Source organism: Callithrix jacchus, chromosome 16 (genome assembly GCF_049354715.1).
Source record: "Callithrix jacchus isolate 240 chromosome 16, calJac240_pri, whole genome shotgun sequence".
NCBI lineage: Eukaryota > Metazoa > Chordata > Mammalia > Primates > Cebidae > Callithrix > Callithrix jacchus.
In genome coordinates, this window is record NC_133517.1 from 21,970,650 (window position 1) to 21,988,228 (window position 17,579).

Here is a 17,579-nt window from a genome sequence, read left to right on the forward strand (position 1 = left end):
CAGAGACTAGTTGAAGGCTTCCACACACCTTTTATTTATCCCTATGAAATGCAGTGCTAAGTAATATCCAGGAATTATCCACCCTGACTCCAGCTCAAAGGAGGGGGTCTTCAATCATGTGAATTGTACAGATTCCCAGACTCTCTCAGGATTGGGAGCTCAGAGAAGACAGAAGGGGTTTTCTTGAAACCTGGGACCCCTTGCTGTGGGGACCTGTAGGCAGCAAACAGAGTGGGTGTTTTGACCATTTTTTATTCCTGTCTTTGGAGCCAAATTGTGGGCCCATGGTGAAATAGAATTATAACTTTCTTTTGCTGTATTTGAGATACAAAAGGACATATTAATCTTTTAATGGGGGCATATATGCCAAAAAGACCAAGCAAGCAGAATTACAAATAAATGGGTTAAGGAGTAATATATGCATGGAAACTCTTTCTCTTCAGGAAAAGGTCCATGACATTGACAACTTGCATCAGAATGATGATCCTAGCGTCTGAATCCCATCTGCTCTTGTAAGGGAGAGAAACTGTTATAAGATCATGTCAGGAGTTGCTGGCCCCATAGACCATGGGACCTCCCACAACATCCATCAACCCGGCCCAGTACTCAGTCACTGACAGAGGACCAGAAGAGACAGCAAGACAGGAGAGTATCTTCATCATCCTCCACTGGGCCTACTTATCTGAACTTTTCCTTTAGAGGGGGAAAACCAAACCCAGGTGAATTGAACCTAGATATCCCCCATCCAGTGTTTCATACTCTCTGAACAGCCTAACAGTCTTTCCTGCTTTAAATTAGGTAAAAGCTCCACCAGGACATTGCAATAGACCTTCTTTGCAGAAGACTTCTTTTCTGGAACAGAAATCCATAGTAGGTGCCAGATTCCACCCAGGTATCCTCCCTGCTGGGTGATTGGTGATGAATCTACATGTCTCTCACTGTTCTCAGCTCTGACACCCCAGAGCTACCAATTTTATCACAGAGGTCAGATCCTGGGTGAAGTAAACCGTGATCCTGTTTGACTGTGTTATTAAGAATTCTCAACCAAAAGGAAAAGCTTTATCTTATTTTTAAATAGTTAGCAGCTCCTATGCAGGGATCCAGATTTTGTGGGACTTGAAATTTACACCATTTGGGCAACCCTCTTTAAGAAAAAGGACACAAGATTAGATTAGAAAGTGAGTATTTATTTAGAATGAGAAAAAGAAATCACAAGTTGCAAGGCTTCAATACTTAACAATACCATAAGTTTCACAAAATCTAGAAAAATAGCAATTGTTTAACTAACTGCCTGGCACACCACTGCAATATGAATCCTGGCTGGGAGGTAATTAAATCTTAATGCTCCAAAATCTCCTTTGACTTTATGTCTCATATCCAGGGCATGTTGATTGAAGAGGTGGGCTCCTGGAGCCTTGGGCAGCTCTGCCCCTGTGGGTCTGCAGTACAGTCCCTGTGGCTGCTTTTCCCAGCTGGTATTGAGTGCCTGAGGCTTTTCCAGGCTCTTGGTGCAAGCTGTTGATGAATCTACCTTTCTGGGGTTTGGAGGTTGGGGACCTTCTTCTCACAGCTCCACTAGGCAGTGCCCCAGTGGGGACTCTGTGTGGGGGCTCCAAACCCACATTTTTTTTCTGCACTGCCCTAGCAGAGTTTCTCCATGAAGGCTTAACTCCTGCAGCAGACTTCTGCCCAGACATCCAGGCATTTCCATACATCCTCTGAAATCTAGAGGGAGGATCCCAAAGTTCAACTCTAATTTTCTGCAAGCCTGCAGGCTCAATACCATGTGGAAGCCAACAAAGGTTTGAGGCACCATCTGAAGCAATAGCCTGGGCTGTACCTTGCCCCTTTATGCCTCACCTGGAGCTGGAGTGGCTGGGATGCAGGGCACCACATCTTGAAGTTGCACAGAGCAGTGGGGCCCTGGACCTGGCCCAAGAAGCCATTTTTTTTCCTCCTAGGTCTCCAGGCCTATGATGGGAGGGCCTTTTGTGAAGGTCTGTACATGTCCTGGAGACATTTTCTCCATTGTCTTGACTAATAACATTCAGCTTCTCATTACTTATGCAAATTTCTGCAGCAGGCTTGAATTCCTCCCCAGAAAATTGATTTTTCTTTTCTACCATATAGTCAGGCTACAAATTTTCCAAACCTTATGCTCTGCTTGCTTTTTAAACATAATTTCCAATTTCAAATCCTCTCTTTGTGAACACGTATAACTAATGGTTTTAGAATTAGCCAGGTCACCTCTTGAATGCTTTGCTGCTTAGAAATTTCTTCCATCAGATACCCTAAATAATCTCTCTCAAGTTCAAAGTTCCACAAATCTCTAGGATAGGGGGACAATTCTGTCAGTCTTTTTGCTAAAACATAGCCTGACTGACCTTTGCTACAGTTCCCAGTAAGTTTCTCATCTCCATCTGAGACCATCTCAGCCTGGACTTCATTGTCCATATCACTATCAGCATTTTAGTCAAAGACATTCAACAAGTCTCCAGAAAGTTCCAAACTTTCCCATATCTCCTGTCTTCTTCTGAGCCCTCCAAAGTGTTCCAACCTCTGCCTGTTACCCAGTTCCAGAATCACTTCCATATGTTCAGGTTAACTTTATAGTAGTACCCCACTCTGCCTGTATCAATTTTCTGTATTAATCTATTATCACTCTGCTATAAAGATACTGAGACTGGTTTAATTGACATCCCAGTTATGCATGGCTTGGGAAACCTCAGGAAATTTACAATCATGGAGGAAGGTAAAGGAGAAGTAAGTACTTTCTTCACAAGGCAGCAGGAGGAGTGAGTGAAAGGGAAGTGCCACAGTTTTAACTTAATCAGATCTTATGAGAACTCATTCACTATCATGAGAACAGCATGGGGGAAACCGTCTACATGATCCAATCACCTCCCTCCATAATTGGGGATTACAATTTGAGATGACATTTGGGTGGGAACACAGAGCCAAACCATATCAGTAACCAAACACCACAAATTTCACTTTTAAGTACATGTTATAGGACATGATAACTATTTTAATTTATGGAAATCCAAATTTGAAATATAAAATCCTTCCTTACCCATTGACTCATTTAAAAAACTACTAGAAATAGTTTTCACCTTCCTTAATTTTAACAATTCTAATTACGAATCTAAGACTTTTTCTTGCATATTTGTTATATGCCTACTCCTCGACTCTAGCTAAAGTCTAAGGTACCTTTTGATGGTGTAAAATGGCACCAATTTCTGTTCAGTAATGGTGGTACAGGGTGGGATTTGGTAGCAGAGGGGAGAGATTTGTTTGTGTTTTTATATCCCTCTAAACTTTATCAGAGAGTATAATCCAGCTTCTACCTTTAAGAAATAAAGGTGGGGGAAGTTCAAACAGTGGCATCTTCGGTATTCACTGGCATCTACAGAACTTATAAGCAGATTCCGATGTGTTTCTTAAAAATAGAAATATGCTCCTAAGGGGATCCCAGGAACACAGAGGCATTCTATTGTTCTTATGAATCAATAAAGATCAAATGGAAGGAAGACAGATAGCGTCTTGGGGGAACCCTTCCCCAGTTTTGTTGTCTTTGAAAATTTGAAACCTTAAAGGTAAAAGGTAACAGGTACAAAGTTATTTCCCTTACTTTTATACTTTCACAAATTAGGAGTTCTAACTTTGTGAAATTCTGGGTGGTATATTAAAAATAAGCCCACTTAGACCCTGTACTCCTCTAGTAGCTGAAGGCCATAATGAAATCAGAATTCCACTATAAGGGCTTTACAGACCATCTTGAGAGAGAGCCTTGTTTAGTGGGACAATGTATGTGTATGTAGTGTGTGTGTGTGCTCACGCATGCATATGTGCGTGTCTGTGTGTGTGACGGGAGGGGAGAGAGAGAAAGCGAGAGAGAGACAAGGTAGGGAAGCAAGAGCCCAAATTGGAACCAGTTATCTCTAACCACCCTGGCAAAGCAAACCCAAAATACAAGAGCTAAATTCAGTTTGGTTTTTCCAAGCTGAAGTCACAGAATGACACCTGACCAAAATTTCCAGCTAAACCCTAAAAAAAAAACATTGTGGAATCATGATTTCCCCATTTTTTTTAAGGAGGGAGAATAAAAGAAGAGTTTTGGCCGGGCGCGGTGGCTCAAGCCTGTAATCCCAGCACTTTGGGAGGCCGAGGCGGGTGGATCACGAGGTCGAGAGATCGAGACCAACCTGGTCAACATGGTGAAACCTGTCTCTACTAAAAATGCAAAAAATTAGCTGGGCATGGTGGCGCGTGCCTGTAATCCCAGCTACTCAGGAGGCTGAGGCAGGAGAATTGCCTGAACTCAGGAGGCAGAGGTTGCGGTGAGCCGAGATTGCGCCATTGCACTCCAGCCTGGGTAACAAGAGCAAAACTCCGTCTCAAAAAAAAAGAAGAAGAGTTTTGTACTATTGACCTTGGATCTAAAAATGTGAGATTCAGTGCATAGAAAAAATCTGTTGACTGCTTAACTGTTCTTGCCACTCACCTGGATAAAACCCAAATACATTCACTGAGATGAAGAGGCCATATGGCTTGTAATTAGACTCTCACTCTTGGCCAAGATATTGAGACATTTATTACATTGCTATTTAGCATTCATCACATCTTACTACCCAGGAAAAAGGCACTAAGGAAGAGATTAAATTCATCCTTCATCTTTTTGCCACTCCCCACTCAAGCTTCCTCCTATCCACTTTCCCCAATTAAAAGGAATCAATTTCTAAAAATAATGCATGGAAAGCAATGCTTGTACCTCATCAAGAATGCTTCTTCTTTATATGAAAATATCAAGCAAGCAGCATCAAGGTCTTGGGCCAGAGCAGTAGACAGGTGAGTCAGTTCTGAATGCTCCCCCAAAAAGCAGCTCAAAGGGATCCCAAGATTTATTTGACTTTTGGCTGTCAAGGTTCAGTGAGCAAACTTACTGGTCGGGTTTACTGAGAGTCTTTCAACAGAAAACATTTACTGAGCACTTAATATTTATCTGATGCTGTGCTAGGGGCTAGAGAAAATAAAGACATAGTTCCTGATACTTTGGACCTTACAAACTAGCAGGGGAGATGAGGAGACAAATACTAAGTAAATAATCACACAAATAACTAGTTAATTTACAGGCACCATAACCCTGCCAAAGGAGAAGCACAGGGGCTGTGAAAGTGAACACTTGGGGCCTCACCTGCATGCAGGTTGAGGATACTTTCCTGGGAAGTGACATTTAAAGCAGAAGACTTCAAGAAGGAGGCAGAGTTTAGGGGTAAGGGATTCTGGGGATAGTGCACTCTAGAAGGGATTAAGCTTATCTTAGCACAAGCAAAGAATTGTCACAGCCTCTCCCTATATTCTTGTGGATAAGATGGTGAATTGTGCTCTGTATGCCAAGAAAGGTAGGTAGAGTCATATTGGACTGTTCTATTGAATAGTTTTATCAAGTAATTGAATGAAGCAGAAGTTGTGCAATGACTGTTTTTGCAAAGAAACCCAAACTGAGATATGCTTAGACAAAGGTTCAAACCATCAAAATGAAACCTGATAAATGGAAGTAGCTGGAATCCCCAACAGTTTGCTAGAAAAGTGCAAGAGTGGGTAGGATTACCTGGGAAAGGGAGAAAAGAACTTGAGAGACTACGTGGAGAAAAATGCAAAAATGTAGAGGGGAGGTAAAATATTATTCAGCCATAAAAAGGAATGAGGTGCAAATACATGTGGATGCTACAATGTGGATGAACCTGGAAAGATCGTGCTAGATGGAAGAAGCTGACACAAAAGGACAAATATTGTATGATTCCATTTATATGAAATATTCAGAATAGGTAAACCAGAGAGGCAGAAAGTAGATTGGTGGTTGCCAGGGCCTGTGGGGCAGGAAGAATAGGGAGTTTAATGGAGACTGAGTTTCCTTTTGGGGAGATAAAAATGTTTTGCAATTAGACAAAGTGTGAGTCATACATGAATTGTGTATGTACTTAATGCCACTGAATTGTTCACTCTAAAATGGTTGATTTTAAGTTACGTGAATCTTATCTCAATTTAAAAAATAGAGGAAAAAGTAGAGGAGAGGGTAGACCACGATTTGACTAGAGAAAGAAACTGAACAGCTTTCCTTCAGAAAAGGAGAGTCCTTTGTTCTCTGCAGATTCACGCAGCACAGGGAGTGGAGGCTATCACAGGCCTAGGCCTAAGAAAGGCATCAGCATTCATGAAGAGTGGGGACCCGGCAAAGGCAACTCAGCCTTTTACACCAGCTAACTTGAGGGCAGTCCACGCCAGGGGCTAGGACAGAGGGTTGTGGTTGAGGCCCAGCTCAGGCCTCAGCTCTCTAAGTTACTGGTTGAGGTTCTGGGAGTAATTCACCTAACTCCTTTACCTGTTATTGTTTATCTCCAATATTAAATAGATACAAATAAATATGGCCTGACTTTCTCAGAAAAAGAATATTACCATCACCTTTAGAGTTCTTTGTTTGCTCTTCCCTCCTCAGAAGTAATGATCTTAAATCATGTGTAATCAGTTCTTCCTATTCTTTTTAGTATTACAACTTTATTTGTAATCCTAATGGCATACTGCTTGGTTTTCTCTATTTTTGAACTTTAAATGAATAGATTTATACACAATAATTATTTTTCTTCAACTTTCTTTATTTTTACTCTGTAGTATTTCATTAAAAAATAACTTTGGCCGGGCGCGGTGACTCACATCTGTAATCCCAGCACTTTGGGAGGCCGAGGCGGGTGGATCATGAGGTCAAGAGATCGAGACCAACCTGGTCAACATGGTGAAACCCCCGTCTCTACTGAAAATACAAAAAATTAGTTGGGCATGGTGGTGCGTGCCTGTAATCCTAGCTACTCAGGAGGCTGAGGCAGGAGAATTGCCTGAACCCAGGAGGCGGAGGTTGCAGTGAGCCGAGATCGCGCCATTACACTCCGGCCTGGGCAACAAGAACGAAACTCCATCTCAAAAAAAAAAAAAAATCAATAAAAAAAAAATAACTTCAACTTTTATTTTTGATTTGGGGGTACATGTGCAGGCTTGCTACTTGGGTATACTGTGTGATGCTGAGGTACAGGGTACAGATCCCATCACCCAGGTAATGAGCATAGTAGCCAATAGGTGGTTTTTCAACCCATGCCCCCTTCTCCCCTCCCCAACTCTAGCAGCCTGAAATGTCTGTTACTACCATTTTATGTCCATGTGTGCTCCATTCAACGTTATCCTTCCGAGATTCATTCACATTGTGGCTGTCATTCATTCATTGTAGTATAATATTTTGAGAGAACATCCCATAATTTACTCATCCATTCTATTACTAATAAACATTTGAATACAGTCCACTTTTTGCCATTACAAATGGTGCTGTTATGAATGTTGTTGCACATATTTTCTGGTGCATGAATGCTGTAGTTTTTCTAGGTATATACAGAGGATGCAATTACTTAATCAAAGGATATGCACTTGTACAACTTACTACGTCACACCAAGCAGTTCTGCAAAATTGTTGCACTAATTTACATTTTCACTAACAGTTAATAAGAGTTCCTGTTGCCCGACACTCTTGCCTACACTTGACATCCCCTGATGGTAAAGGTGTGACAATCTGGTAATCTGGTAGGTGGGAAATGGTGTGCCATTGTGGTTCTGGTTTTTATCTCCTTAATTACTGGTAAGGTTGAACATCTATTCATATTTTAATCGTTCATTTAAATTTCCCCTTCTATGAAATGCCCATTCAGATCTTTTGCTGGTTTTAAAGTTATATCATCTGCCTTTTCCTTACTGATTTTTAAAATATTCTGGGTATTGATTCTTCACTGCTTATGTTCATTTAAAACATATTCTCCCAGTTTGTGACTTGGTGGTTTGTTTTTGTTTGTTTGTTTTTGAGATGGAGTCTTGTTCCCATTGCACAGGCTGTAGTACAGTGGCACAATTTTCGCTCCCTGCAACCTCCACCTCCCAGATTCATGCAATTCTCCTTCCTCAGCTTCTTGAGTAGCTGGGATTACAGGTGTGCACCACCATGCCTGGCTAATTTTTTTGTGTGTTTTTAGTAGAGGCTTCGCTATGTTGGCCAGGCTGGTCTTGAACTCCTGACCTCAGGTAATCCACCCTCCTTGGCATCCCAAAGTGCTACGATTATAGGCATGAGCCACGGCGCCTGGCCAGTATTTTACTCTTTATGGCGTCTTTGGATGAAACGAAGTTCATGACCTTAATATAGTCAGACTTCCAATCTTTGCCTTTATGTTTAGTGATTTTTGTGTTTTGATTAAAAAATCCTGTACTACCTCAAACATATAAAGATGTTCTCCTATATAGCTTTTCAAAGTTTTATAGTTTTGCCTTTTCACATGTAAGAATTTAATCATGTAGAATTGATTTTTATATGTGGTATGATGGGGGACTCCAATTTCATCTTTTTCCAGACAGAAAGCAAATTGTTCCAGCACACTGATTTCTAATTTTGGTTTTGATATACATTAAGTTTCAATAGATATATGGAGCAGTTTCTGGGCTTTCTGTTTTAGTCTATTTGTTTATTTTATGCAATACCAAGCCCATTTATAACAATCCCTAATATTTGTTTAAGCAAATCCTCCTCACTTGTACTTCAGGTGACCATATATCCTTAGCATTTTGCTTTCTTATATAAATCTCAAAATCGGGTTTGTCAAGTTCTTTAACAAGAATTCCCTAAGCAAAACTTTGTCAGATCTTGGTTAGACTTGCAGTGAATCTACAGATCAATAGGTAAAATTGACACCTTTAAGAATTTGAGTTTTTAATATGTGACATGGTATATTTCACCATTTATTGGCTTTCACTAAGGATATATTTTCTATATCTTTAGTTACATTTATTCTTGAATACTTTACCATTTTTCTTATCAGTCAATTATATATGTATTTTTTCTACTTGTTTTTTGACATATAGAAATGTACTTTTTTAAAAACACTGATTTTTGAATCCAAGAAACTAGCTAAACTCTCTTGCTATTTTTAATTATTTACCTGTATAGGATTTCCACATAACTGTATTATCTGTGATTAGTGACAGTTTTGATTCTTCCTTTTCATCTCTTACCATTTTTTCTTTTTTTTTTTTTAACCATACCAAGTATGTGAACCCATTTTTTTTCTTGCCTTTCTGTGTTTGCCAAGACTACTAGTAAAATGTTGAAGAGAAGGTACTTTCAGGGACACATCATAATTAGTAGGTCTGCTGTAGGTTTTTGATCAGGTTAAGAAAATTATCTTCTATTCCTATTTTGTTAGAACTTCATTTGATCATGGATGTAAAATTTTATCAATTTTTGTTTGTTTGTTTGATTGTTTGTTTGTTTGAGACAGAGTCTTGGATTGTCGCCCAGACTGGAGTGCAACAGCTGATTTTGGCTCACTGCAACCTCCGCCTCCCGGGTTCATGCAGTTCTCCTGTCTCAGACTCCTGAGTAGCTGGGATTATGGATGCACACCACCACACCCGGCTAATTTTTTGTATTTTTAGTAGAGACCAGGTTTCACTATATTGGCCAGACTGGTCTCAAACTCCTGACCTTGTAATCCACCTGCCTCAGCCTCCCAAAGTGCTGGGATTATAGCTATGAGCCACCTCACCCAGCCCAAATATTTTTCTTCATCAGTTGAGATAGTCATGATTTTTCTTCTTTGATGTGTTAATGTGATTAATTATAGGAATTTGTTTTCCAATATTAAAACAACCGTGCACTCCTTAATTAAACTCAGTGTTGTCTTCATGTATTAACTATTTTATTCTTTGATGAAATGAGATGGTCAATATTTTGTTTTAGATGTTTGTTACAATGTTAATGAGTAAGAGTGGTCTATAATCTTCCTATCCCAAACTTCCTTTACTGTATTTTCTATCAAGATTATGCCTCCTGAAATAAATTACAAAGTATTTGTTTTTTACTTCTATTGGAGAGTTTGTATAATATTGGGTTTCTTTCAACAGGATTTTGAAGAACTTTCTGGGCTAGCGTGTAATTGCACATTTTAAACTATCGATTTAATTTATTTAATGTTTATAGACCAATTTTTTATTTACAAAAAAAGTGGTTTCTTCTTCTTCAAGATTTCCTCTTATCCTTTACATATCTATAATATCTGCATAATTATTCTGTTTTTTTATTCCTTACATTGGTCATTTCTGCTTTCTCTCTTCTTTTTAACCATTCTTACCAGATGTCTTGCAATCTTATCAGTCTTCTCAAAAAAAAAATGAACAATTTTTGGTTTTGTTGATTGTTTCCACTTAAGTTCTTTCTTTCTTCTCAGTTTATTTTGTTCATTTTCTAGCTTCTTAATTTGTATACTTCATAATTTTCAGCCCTTCCTCTGTTCTTATGTTAAAAATTTATGACCATAAATTTTAAATTTTCCTGTCATACTTCAGCTTCACACACATACACACGTTATTTTAATTGTTCTCATCTGAGTTCTAAATATTTTTTATTTCTATTATGATCTTTTCTTTGATCTATAAGCTAGGCCTGCATATATATCAATTTTTAATCTTGGGATTTCTAGGTTACTTTTTGTTGTTTGTATCTAATTTGACACACTCTGTGATCAGAAAATGTCAACACTATGATACCAACACTTTGAAATGTCTTAGGACTTAATGTACAGCCTGGAACTTAGCCAATTTTTATAAATGTTCCACATTGCTTCAAAACAACACATTCTGCATTTCTTAGGTTCATTGTTCCATACATGTTTATTGAATAAAGTTAATTTATTGTACGTATTAATTTGCCAAGGCAGCCATAACAAGTACTACAGACTGGGGGTTTAAACAACAGAAATTTATTCTCTCACAGTTGTCAAAGATCAAGTTTGCAGGGTTGGTTTCTTCTGAGACTTCTCTTCTTGTTTTGTAGCTGTTCATCTCCCTGTGATTTCACATTGTGTTTCCTCTGTGTCCAAATCTCTTCTTATAAGGACACCAGTCCTATTAAGGGGCTTACTCTAGTGACCTCCTTCTAACTTAATTACCTCTTTAAAGGCCCTATCTTCAAATATGATCACATTGTAAGGGACAAGGAATTAGGACTTCAACATACGAATTGTGGGGGAGACGCAATTCAGTCCATAACATGGCCCTTTGCAAGTTCTTCATATCCTTCAAGATTTCCTTGCTGATTTCATCAGTAAGGTGCTAAAAGAGCAGTCAAATTTTTCAATGTGATGATGAATTTTTCTATTTCTCTATAAAGTTCTCTCAATATTTGATTTATGATTTTGATTTTGAGGCTATTAGTGTATTTAAGTTTAGAATATTTATAGCTACTTGGTAAATTAAACATTTGATTATGGAGTTACCTCTAGCTCCAGAAATGCTTTTCCCTTATATTTTGTTTTGTCTGTTAAAATACGCTTACACTAGCTTTCTTCCCATTAATGTTTGTGTGGTAAATATGTTTTCATCATTTTACTCTCTACTTTTATCTTTAATTTTTTGGTAGCTTGGGTTTTTAAAATTCAGTCTGACAATATTTTTCTTTTAAATAGAATATTACGTCCATTGGTATTTATTATCATCAAGAGAATGTACTTTGATCTTTTTCTATGAACCTACTTTTTGTGAGAGACAATATAGAAGTAGTCTTGAAGAGAACAGACCTTTGTGAAATACTGCCTTGGTTTGAATATCAGCTCTATTACTTACTACCTGTGTAACCTTGGCCTAGTTACACAGTCTGTGCCCTAGTTTTCTCATCTGTAAAATGGTTATAATAATAACCCTCCCTCATAGAATCATTATAACTATTGAGTGAGCTAATATACATAAAGTGCTAAGAACACTGCTGGGCACATGATTAGATATATACATATATCTACTTTCTGTTAATTTTTTATCATTGTATTTATCGCTTTAAGTTGACATGTTTTTTCTGTTTCTCTTTTTTTTTCTTTTAAATTGTCAGAGTGTCTTTTCTTATTTGATTTCCTTCTGTCCTCTGATTTGGAAATTATATTCTCTTTCCTGTTCTTTTGGAATTACCCTGAAAATTTATCAAATATATTTAAATTGTCAAAGTTTAAAGCCAATTCTTATCTTTACCCTCCTCTTGAACAATACAAGAATTTTGCAACACTTTAACCCTAATCATCCTCTTTCTGACTTATACATTCTTTCATATTCTAGATTTTTCTAAATTTTAAGCCTCACAAATTTTTATTATTGCTATGTATATTTGGTAATTATTCGGTTTTACTCATATATTTGCTTTTTCTTCAATTATTTCTTTTTACAGCTCAATTCTTTCATCTGATAACTCTTTCAGCCTGAATTATATCTTTTAAATTGAGTCTGCAGGTAGAAACTTTTGTTTTTACCATCTGAAAATATCTTTATATCATGCTCTTTTTAAAAAGAAATGTAACTTATTAAGAGGGTTTGTCAACAAATATAGATTCATATCTTCTTTCAGTATATTGGAGATATAGTTTCAATACGTTTTAGCGTCATAGATTTTTTTTTAGCTCCATAGTTTTAGCTTCCATATTTGCTGTTGAGGAGTATGATTGCTTTTAAAACCCTCACCTTTTGTTCTTCAATGTGAATAAGGTATTTTAAATATGGGTTTCCCTTCAATTTATCCTGGCTGGTTCTTGGATCTATGGATTTGTGCCTTTCATCAATTCTAGAATAGTCTAAGCCATAAAATCTTCAAATATTATCTCTCCTTTTTAAAATTTCTTTCTGAAAGTCATGTTAGATATATTAGACCTTATAAGTCTATCCATCATGTCCTTTAACCTCTTTTATATTTATTCTCTTTCTCTGTTAAATTTTGGATAATCTCTTCCAATCTGTTTTCCACTTCGCTAATTCTTTCTTTAGCTGTTAAACCAATTTGTAAAAGTTTTTTTTCCATGTTTTAATCTCTAGAAGTTGTCTTTAAATAATTTTAAGATCTATTATTTAATTACTCTTAAAATGTAATTCGTTTGTATTCTGTGTCTGATAAATAAATGCAGTTCCTGAAGTCTTTCTGGGTCAGATTTGGCCTTCTGCTGTTTATATTTGATCTTATTATGCATTGTTTGTATGTGTAATCTCTCTCTCTCTCTCTCTCACACACACACACACGTGCACACACACACCCCTACACCTATTTCTCTAACTCTATTTGTTTTTACTATGAGCTCATGTTTCTTGTAATTTTATAGTGATATTTTGAAGCCTAGGTTGAAGGTGAGGTCATTGACTTCTGCTAAGTGCCTTAGAGCACATCTTGCACTGGACCTCTTTAAACTAAATTATCATCTTGAGGTTTCTTAGAACACAGAGCTATTGAAAACTTGATCTGTCAACTTGTGTGTTCATTGGCTTGTCATTAAACATTTTTAGGGCAGCTTCCTCAACTCAGCACCCAAATTTAAGGCTAACAAATCTCTTTATAGATTTAGAAATATAGTGATTTTGGAGAAAGCATAACCATTTTGGGCACTAGCTTTATGTAAGGAGATTTCTATTAGACTCTCTAAGCAAACTCTCAGTTTTGACTCCTGTCCCAACAAGGACCAGTCATGCAACATAATTCCAGAGTGCATCTTTTATATAAACTACACCTTTACTGTAGTTATACATGTAGTCTATGTGAAAGATGCCCTTTGATAATGTTCAGTTTCCAATCTGCACAACTATATGTGATGGTTCTGTCTCTATCCCCACAAGATGGTGAAAACTAAAGTTCAAGTTCACCAGGTTCAGCAAGTGCCCTCCAGGTGAAAGCTGGGTTTGGTGTTTTGGTTTTGTAATTCCATTACTGACAAAACTTGAATGAAGAGTAAAGACAGTGCCTCCCCACTTTGAAGTCCTTAAAATGGTAGGTATATTGATATCTTATGAATTGAGTTGAGTTGCCAGTCATGATTTCAACAAAAATACCTATCACTTGCGTCATTAAAAGAACTGTAATATGCTGAGAGTGTTTCTTGCTTTGCTTTGTTTCTTTTTAGATACGGACTTTCCAGTTTTTCTCCAGCCTACAAACGCAAATGAGAAAACACAGCTAATCAAAGAAGAATCTCGAAGTTATTGCACAGACTCTTGATACTGAGCCCACAGAGTCCATAGTCCTTCCTCTCAGTTCAGTCTTGTCTCCAGATGGTCGTGGGGGAGCGTGTGGGGCATAAAGTGCTGTGAACTTTTCCATCTTGGTATTTTATTTTTGGGTTAGGAAAACATGCTTGCTATATAATTTTCTCAGTATGCAGACTTTTTCTCTGAGTAGAATTTCTTATGAAACACATTCAATTTGGGTGAATAAAGGCCTGAAGAGTTATTTTATGCCTTGCCTGATGTAGGACAGTGAAATTATACAGGCTTTCTGAACCTGCCCTTTATGTGAGGCAGACCTGATTCTTAACTGACCAAAGTAATATTCCAGAACAGAAGCCACTTTTCTTTAATTTAACTATATACAGTATTCATAGCTACCACAAACATTATCATTCAAATATCTGAGAACTTACAGTTTTTGTGTGTGGAACCTCTTTCCTGTCAATATTCAATAAAGTTATAGAAATGTTTAAAGAGGCAGAAAGGAATGATTAAATTTTTAAAAAACAAATTACATTATTTTAAGGTATGTTTTTGGAATGTTAAAAATTTGCATTTACTAAAAATTGGTAAGTAAAACCATGAAGAGACAGGTTTTGTGTGTATTTGTAGAATGGCTTAAAAACAAAACAAAACTGCAACCTGGTTAAATGTTGTAAATTATCCAGAAAATCATCCTGAGTCTGAAGCAGCCCCCATCAGCATATTGATCACTTTCTAATAAAATAATTTTTGTATAACTAGGTCGAATTAGCCAGACTAAGGGGGAAAAAAACACAAGAAGGAGTAAAGTTCTAAACTGCATAGCCTAAATTCACACCAAAATCCGTATCACATCATTTATGTTAAAATTAATTACCTTGACCAGAAATTGCTCTGCTCTGTACATGTTACACAATTTAAGCCCAGAGGTCATCTCTGCATTTACTTGTTTGATTCTTACATTTATTAAGTGGTAGAAACCATGTGCTATTTCTAAACTACTGTGACAGCAAAAGTGTTTGTTTTTCTAGGTCTTTCTTACTTCTTTATGTAATATTGCATTTTCAAAAGCTTGTTATGTTTTTATATAATATTGTATAAAATGCCTTTTTTTCTTGTTTCTTATTCCCCCCACCACCAAATTATTGTCAATTGCTGCTAAATATATATTGTGAGAATTAGTGTTATAGCTCTGACAGTTCTGAAGTCATTAAAATTCTGCTCTAACTCTTGAGTTACTGAAATTTTTTTTCTATGTAATCAAGTAGACAGAGGCTTGGTTTGAAAGTTTAGAAACCTGGTTCCAATCTAAGCTCTCATTAACCAGCCTTGTGGCCAAGTGAGATGAGAATAACATGGCTAATCTCTCTATGGCTCTGTTTTCATATCTGCCCTGACCACCTTTCAAGTTGCTGGATGACCAGATAAAACGACATAAGTGAGAGAAATCTGAAAAGTCAAATGTGTAATAAATATAAGGTGGTTTTAAATGAATTTGTATATGTTGACACACACAGACAAATGTACTGTGGCTCTTCATGCATGTAAACTCTGTCACCCAGCAAGACCCATGGAGACACCCGGTATTAACAGCTCCAGTAACCAGCAAGTGCTTGGAACACTGTACTCAACAAACAAATACTACTTTCCATTTGGAGGAAACAATAGGATAAATAGCCCAATCTGCGAACAATTTGAGCCATTCCATTTCCTTCCTGTCATCTTTTTAAGCAAAAGGTCACGGCTATTTTGAAAAACAACTTACAAATCACAAACCTCTCCTTCTCTTTATCACCCAGACCTCATTTTCCTTTCTCACATGGAATTTTTTGTTTCCACTCCCAGCTCACCCAGGAGGCTGGTCCAAGAGTGGTTAAAATGAGAACAGGGCAGGGATCAGAATCAGAATCAGATGATAGAATCAAATTGCTAGAGGGGTTCTGGCCAGTTCCTCACAAAGGGCTAGTTTCTGATTACAGTGATGTGTGACAAATGCAAGCACAAGAATGCCTATGAATGAGGGAATGAATTCTGCAGAATGCTCCTTCAGCTACAGAGAAACAAGAATCCACTCTTCATCAGAAGAGGAACTGCTGAAGTATCTTGTGGGGGTCAACAGAAGTGCTACCCAGAAGCACTGGCAGTCATTTTGAACCCACAAGCATCTTAGCAGGGAAGCGTCAAGGCAAGAAGAAAAATGCTGAGTGTGAGCCTCAGCACTGGTCACAGACAATCCAATGAATAACCTGTGTTAGCGGCTCACTACCTATTCTGGGCACTGTGCTGCCAGAATGGGAGACTTCTTAAAAAGTTCCGTGAATCATCCATTTATTTTTTTTCTGTCTTACATTAAACCATGATAAAACATACATGTGCGTTTTTCTTTACCAAAACACACATATATATCTTAATTCTTTTAGAATAAGTCTTCTAGAATACCTAGAATGAAAACAAAACTGTTTATACATTGATTCATTTATTATTATTATTTTGAGACAGAGTCTCACTGCAACCTCCGCTTCCTGGGTTCAAGCAATTCTCCTGCCTCAGCCTCCCGAGTAGCTGGGACTATAGTTGCATGCCACCATGCTCAACTAATTTTTGTATTTTTAGTAGAGTTGGGGTTTCACCATGTTAGCCAGGCTGATCTTGAACTCCTGACCGCAGGTGTTGCCCTGGCATTCCGAAGTGCTGAGATTACAGGTGTGGGCCACTGCACCCAGCTTCTTAGCATAATAGTTTTAAATAAAATGCCTTCATTTCAAAAAACAAATTATTGTATTTGCCATGGAAATTCTTTTTTAAAAACCAATGTGTAACATACTAGAAAATTAAATTTTTTTAACTACCAAAACTTGAAAGATACATATTATTCTGAGTCAAAGGGTAAAGTTTTAACAAAATAAAATGAGTCACTTTCCTGCTCATCTTCTGCATTCTTAGCTCTTTCTTTTACCTCTTACCACCACATCCCATCCCCCAAAATAGAGGATTTGAAAGTGTTGGCTTTAGGTTCATAGGCACACTTATTTGTATTTGAGGAAGATGACTTATTTCATAAAAATGAAATTTCTAAAAGATTAATAACCAATAGTTTTCATGCTTATTACCACACTGCCCTAAGAGTTTTATATTGATTCATTTAATGCAACAATCTGTGAGACAAGTACTGTCACCATCATCATCTGCCATTTTTTAGACTAAGCAACTGGAACACAGAAAGATAAGTAACTTACTTAAGATCACCCAGCTAAGGAGTAGAGCAGGCTGGTCCTGAGGCCACGATATTAATAGCTGCACTCTATCGCCTCTCCAGGATGATCTTGTGTTTGCAACTCCATTTGTTCTTGAAAATGAATCCTACTCTCCTCCCAACTCCCCATCCAATTCTTTCCCAGAGTTCTCTTACTTTCAAGAGAATATACTCATTCTGTCACTCCCTTTATTATCTACCTCTGTCTTCAATAGCCCTTTGCAACTCAAGGAGA

At 37.5% G+C, this 17,579-nt stretch overlaps 1 protein-coding gene across 7 annotated transcripts in view; it reads left to right on the forward strand.

The window, feature by feature from the left end:
- DNAJC5B (DnaJ heat shock protein family (Hsp40) member C5 beta) overlaps nucleotides 1-15,421 on the forward strand; it is a 74,526-nt gene extending 59,105 nt beyond the window's left edge. For 3 of the 7 annotated variants that reach the window (XM_035276708.3, XM_035276709.2, XM_078353568.1), the window contains exon 6: nucleotides 14,007-15,391. In XM_035276708.3, coding sequence (XP_035132599.1) covers nucleotides 14,007-14,101 — 95 coding nt within the window. In that variant the 3' untranslated portion in view covers nucleotides 14,102-15,391. Of the gene's footprint in view, nucleotides 1-443; nucleotides 8,844-14,006 lie in introns of those variants that run through there. The other 4 variants (XM_078353569.1, XM_035276716.3, XM_035276712.3 and 1 more) reach the window with 3 other exon arrangements.
- Nucleotides 15,422-17,579: the final 2,158 nt, after the last annotated feature.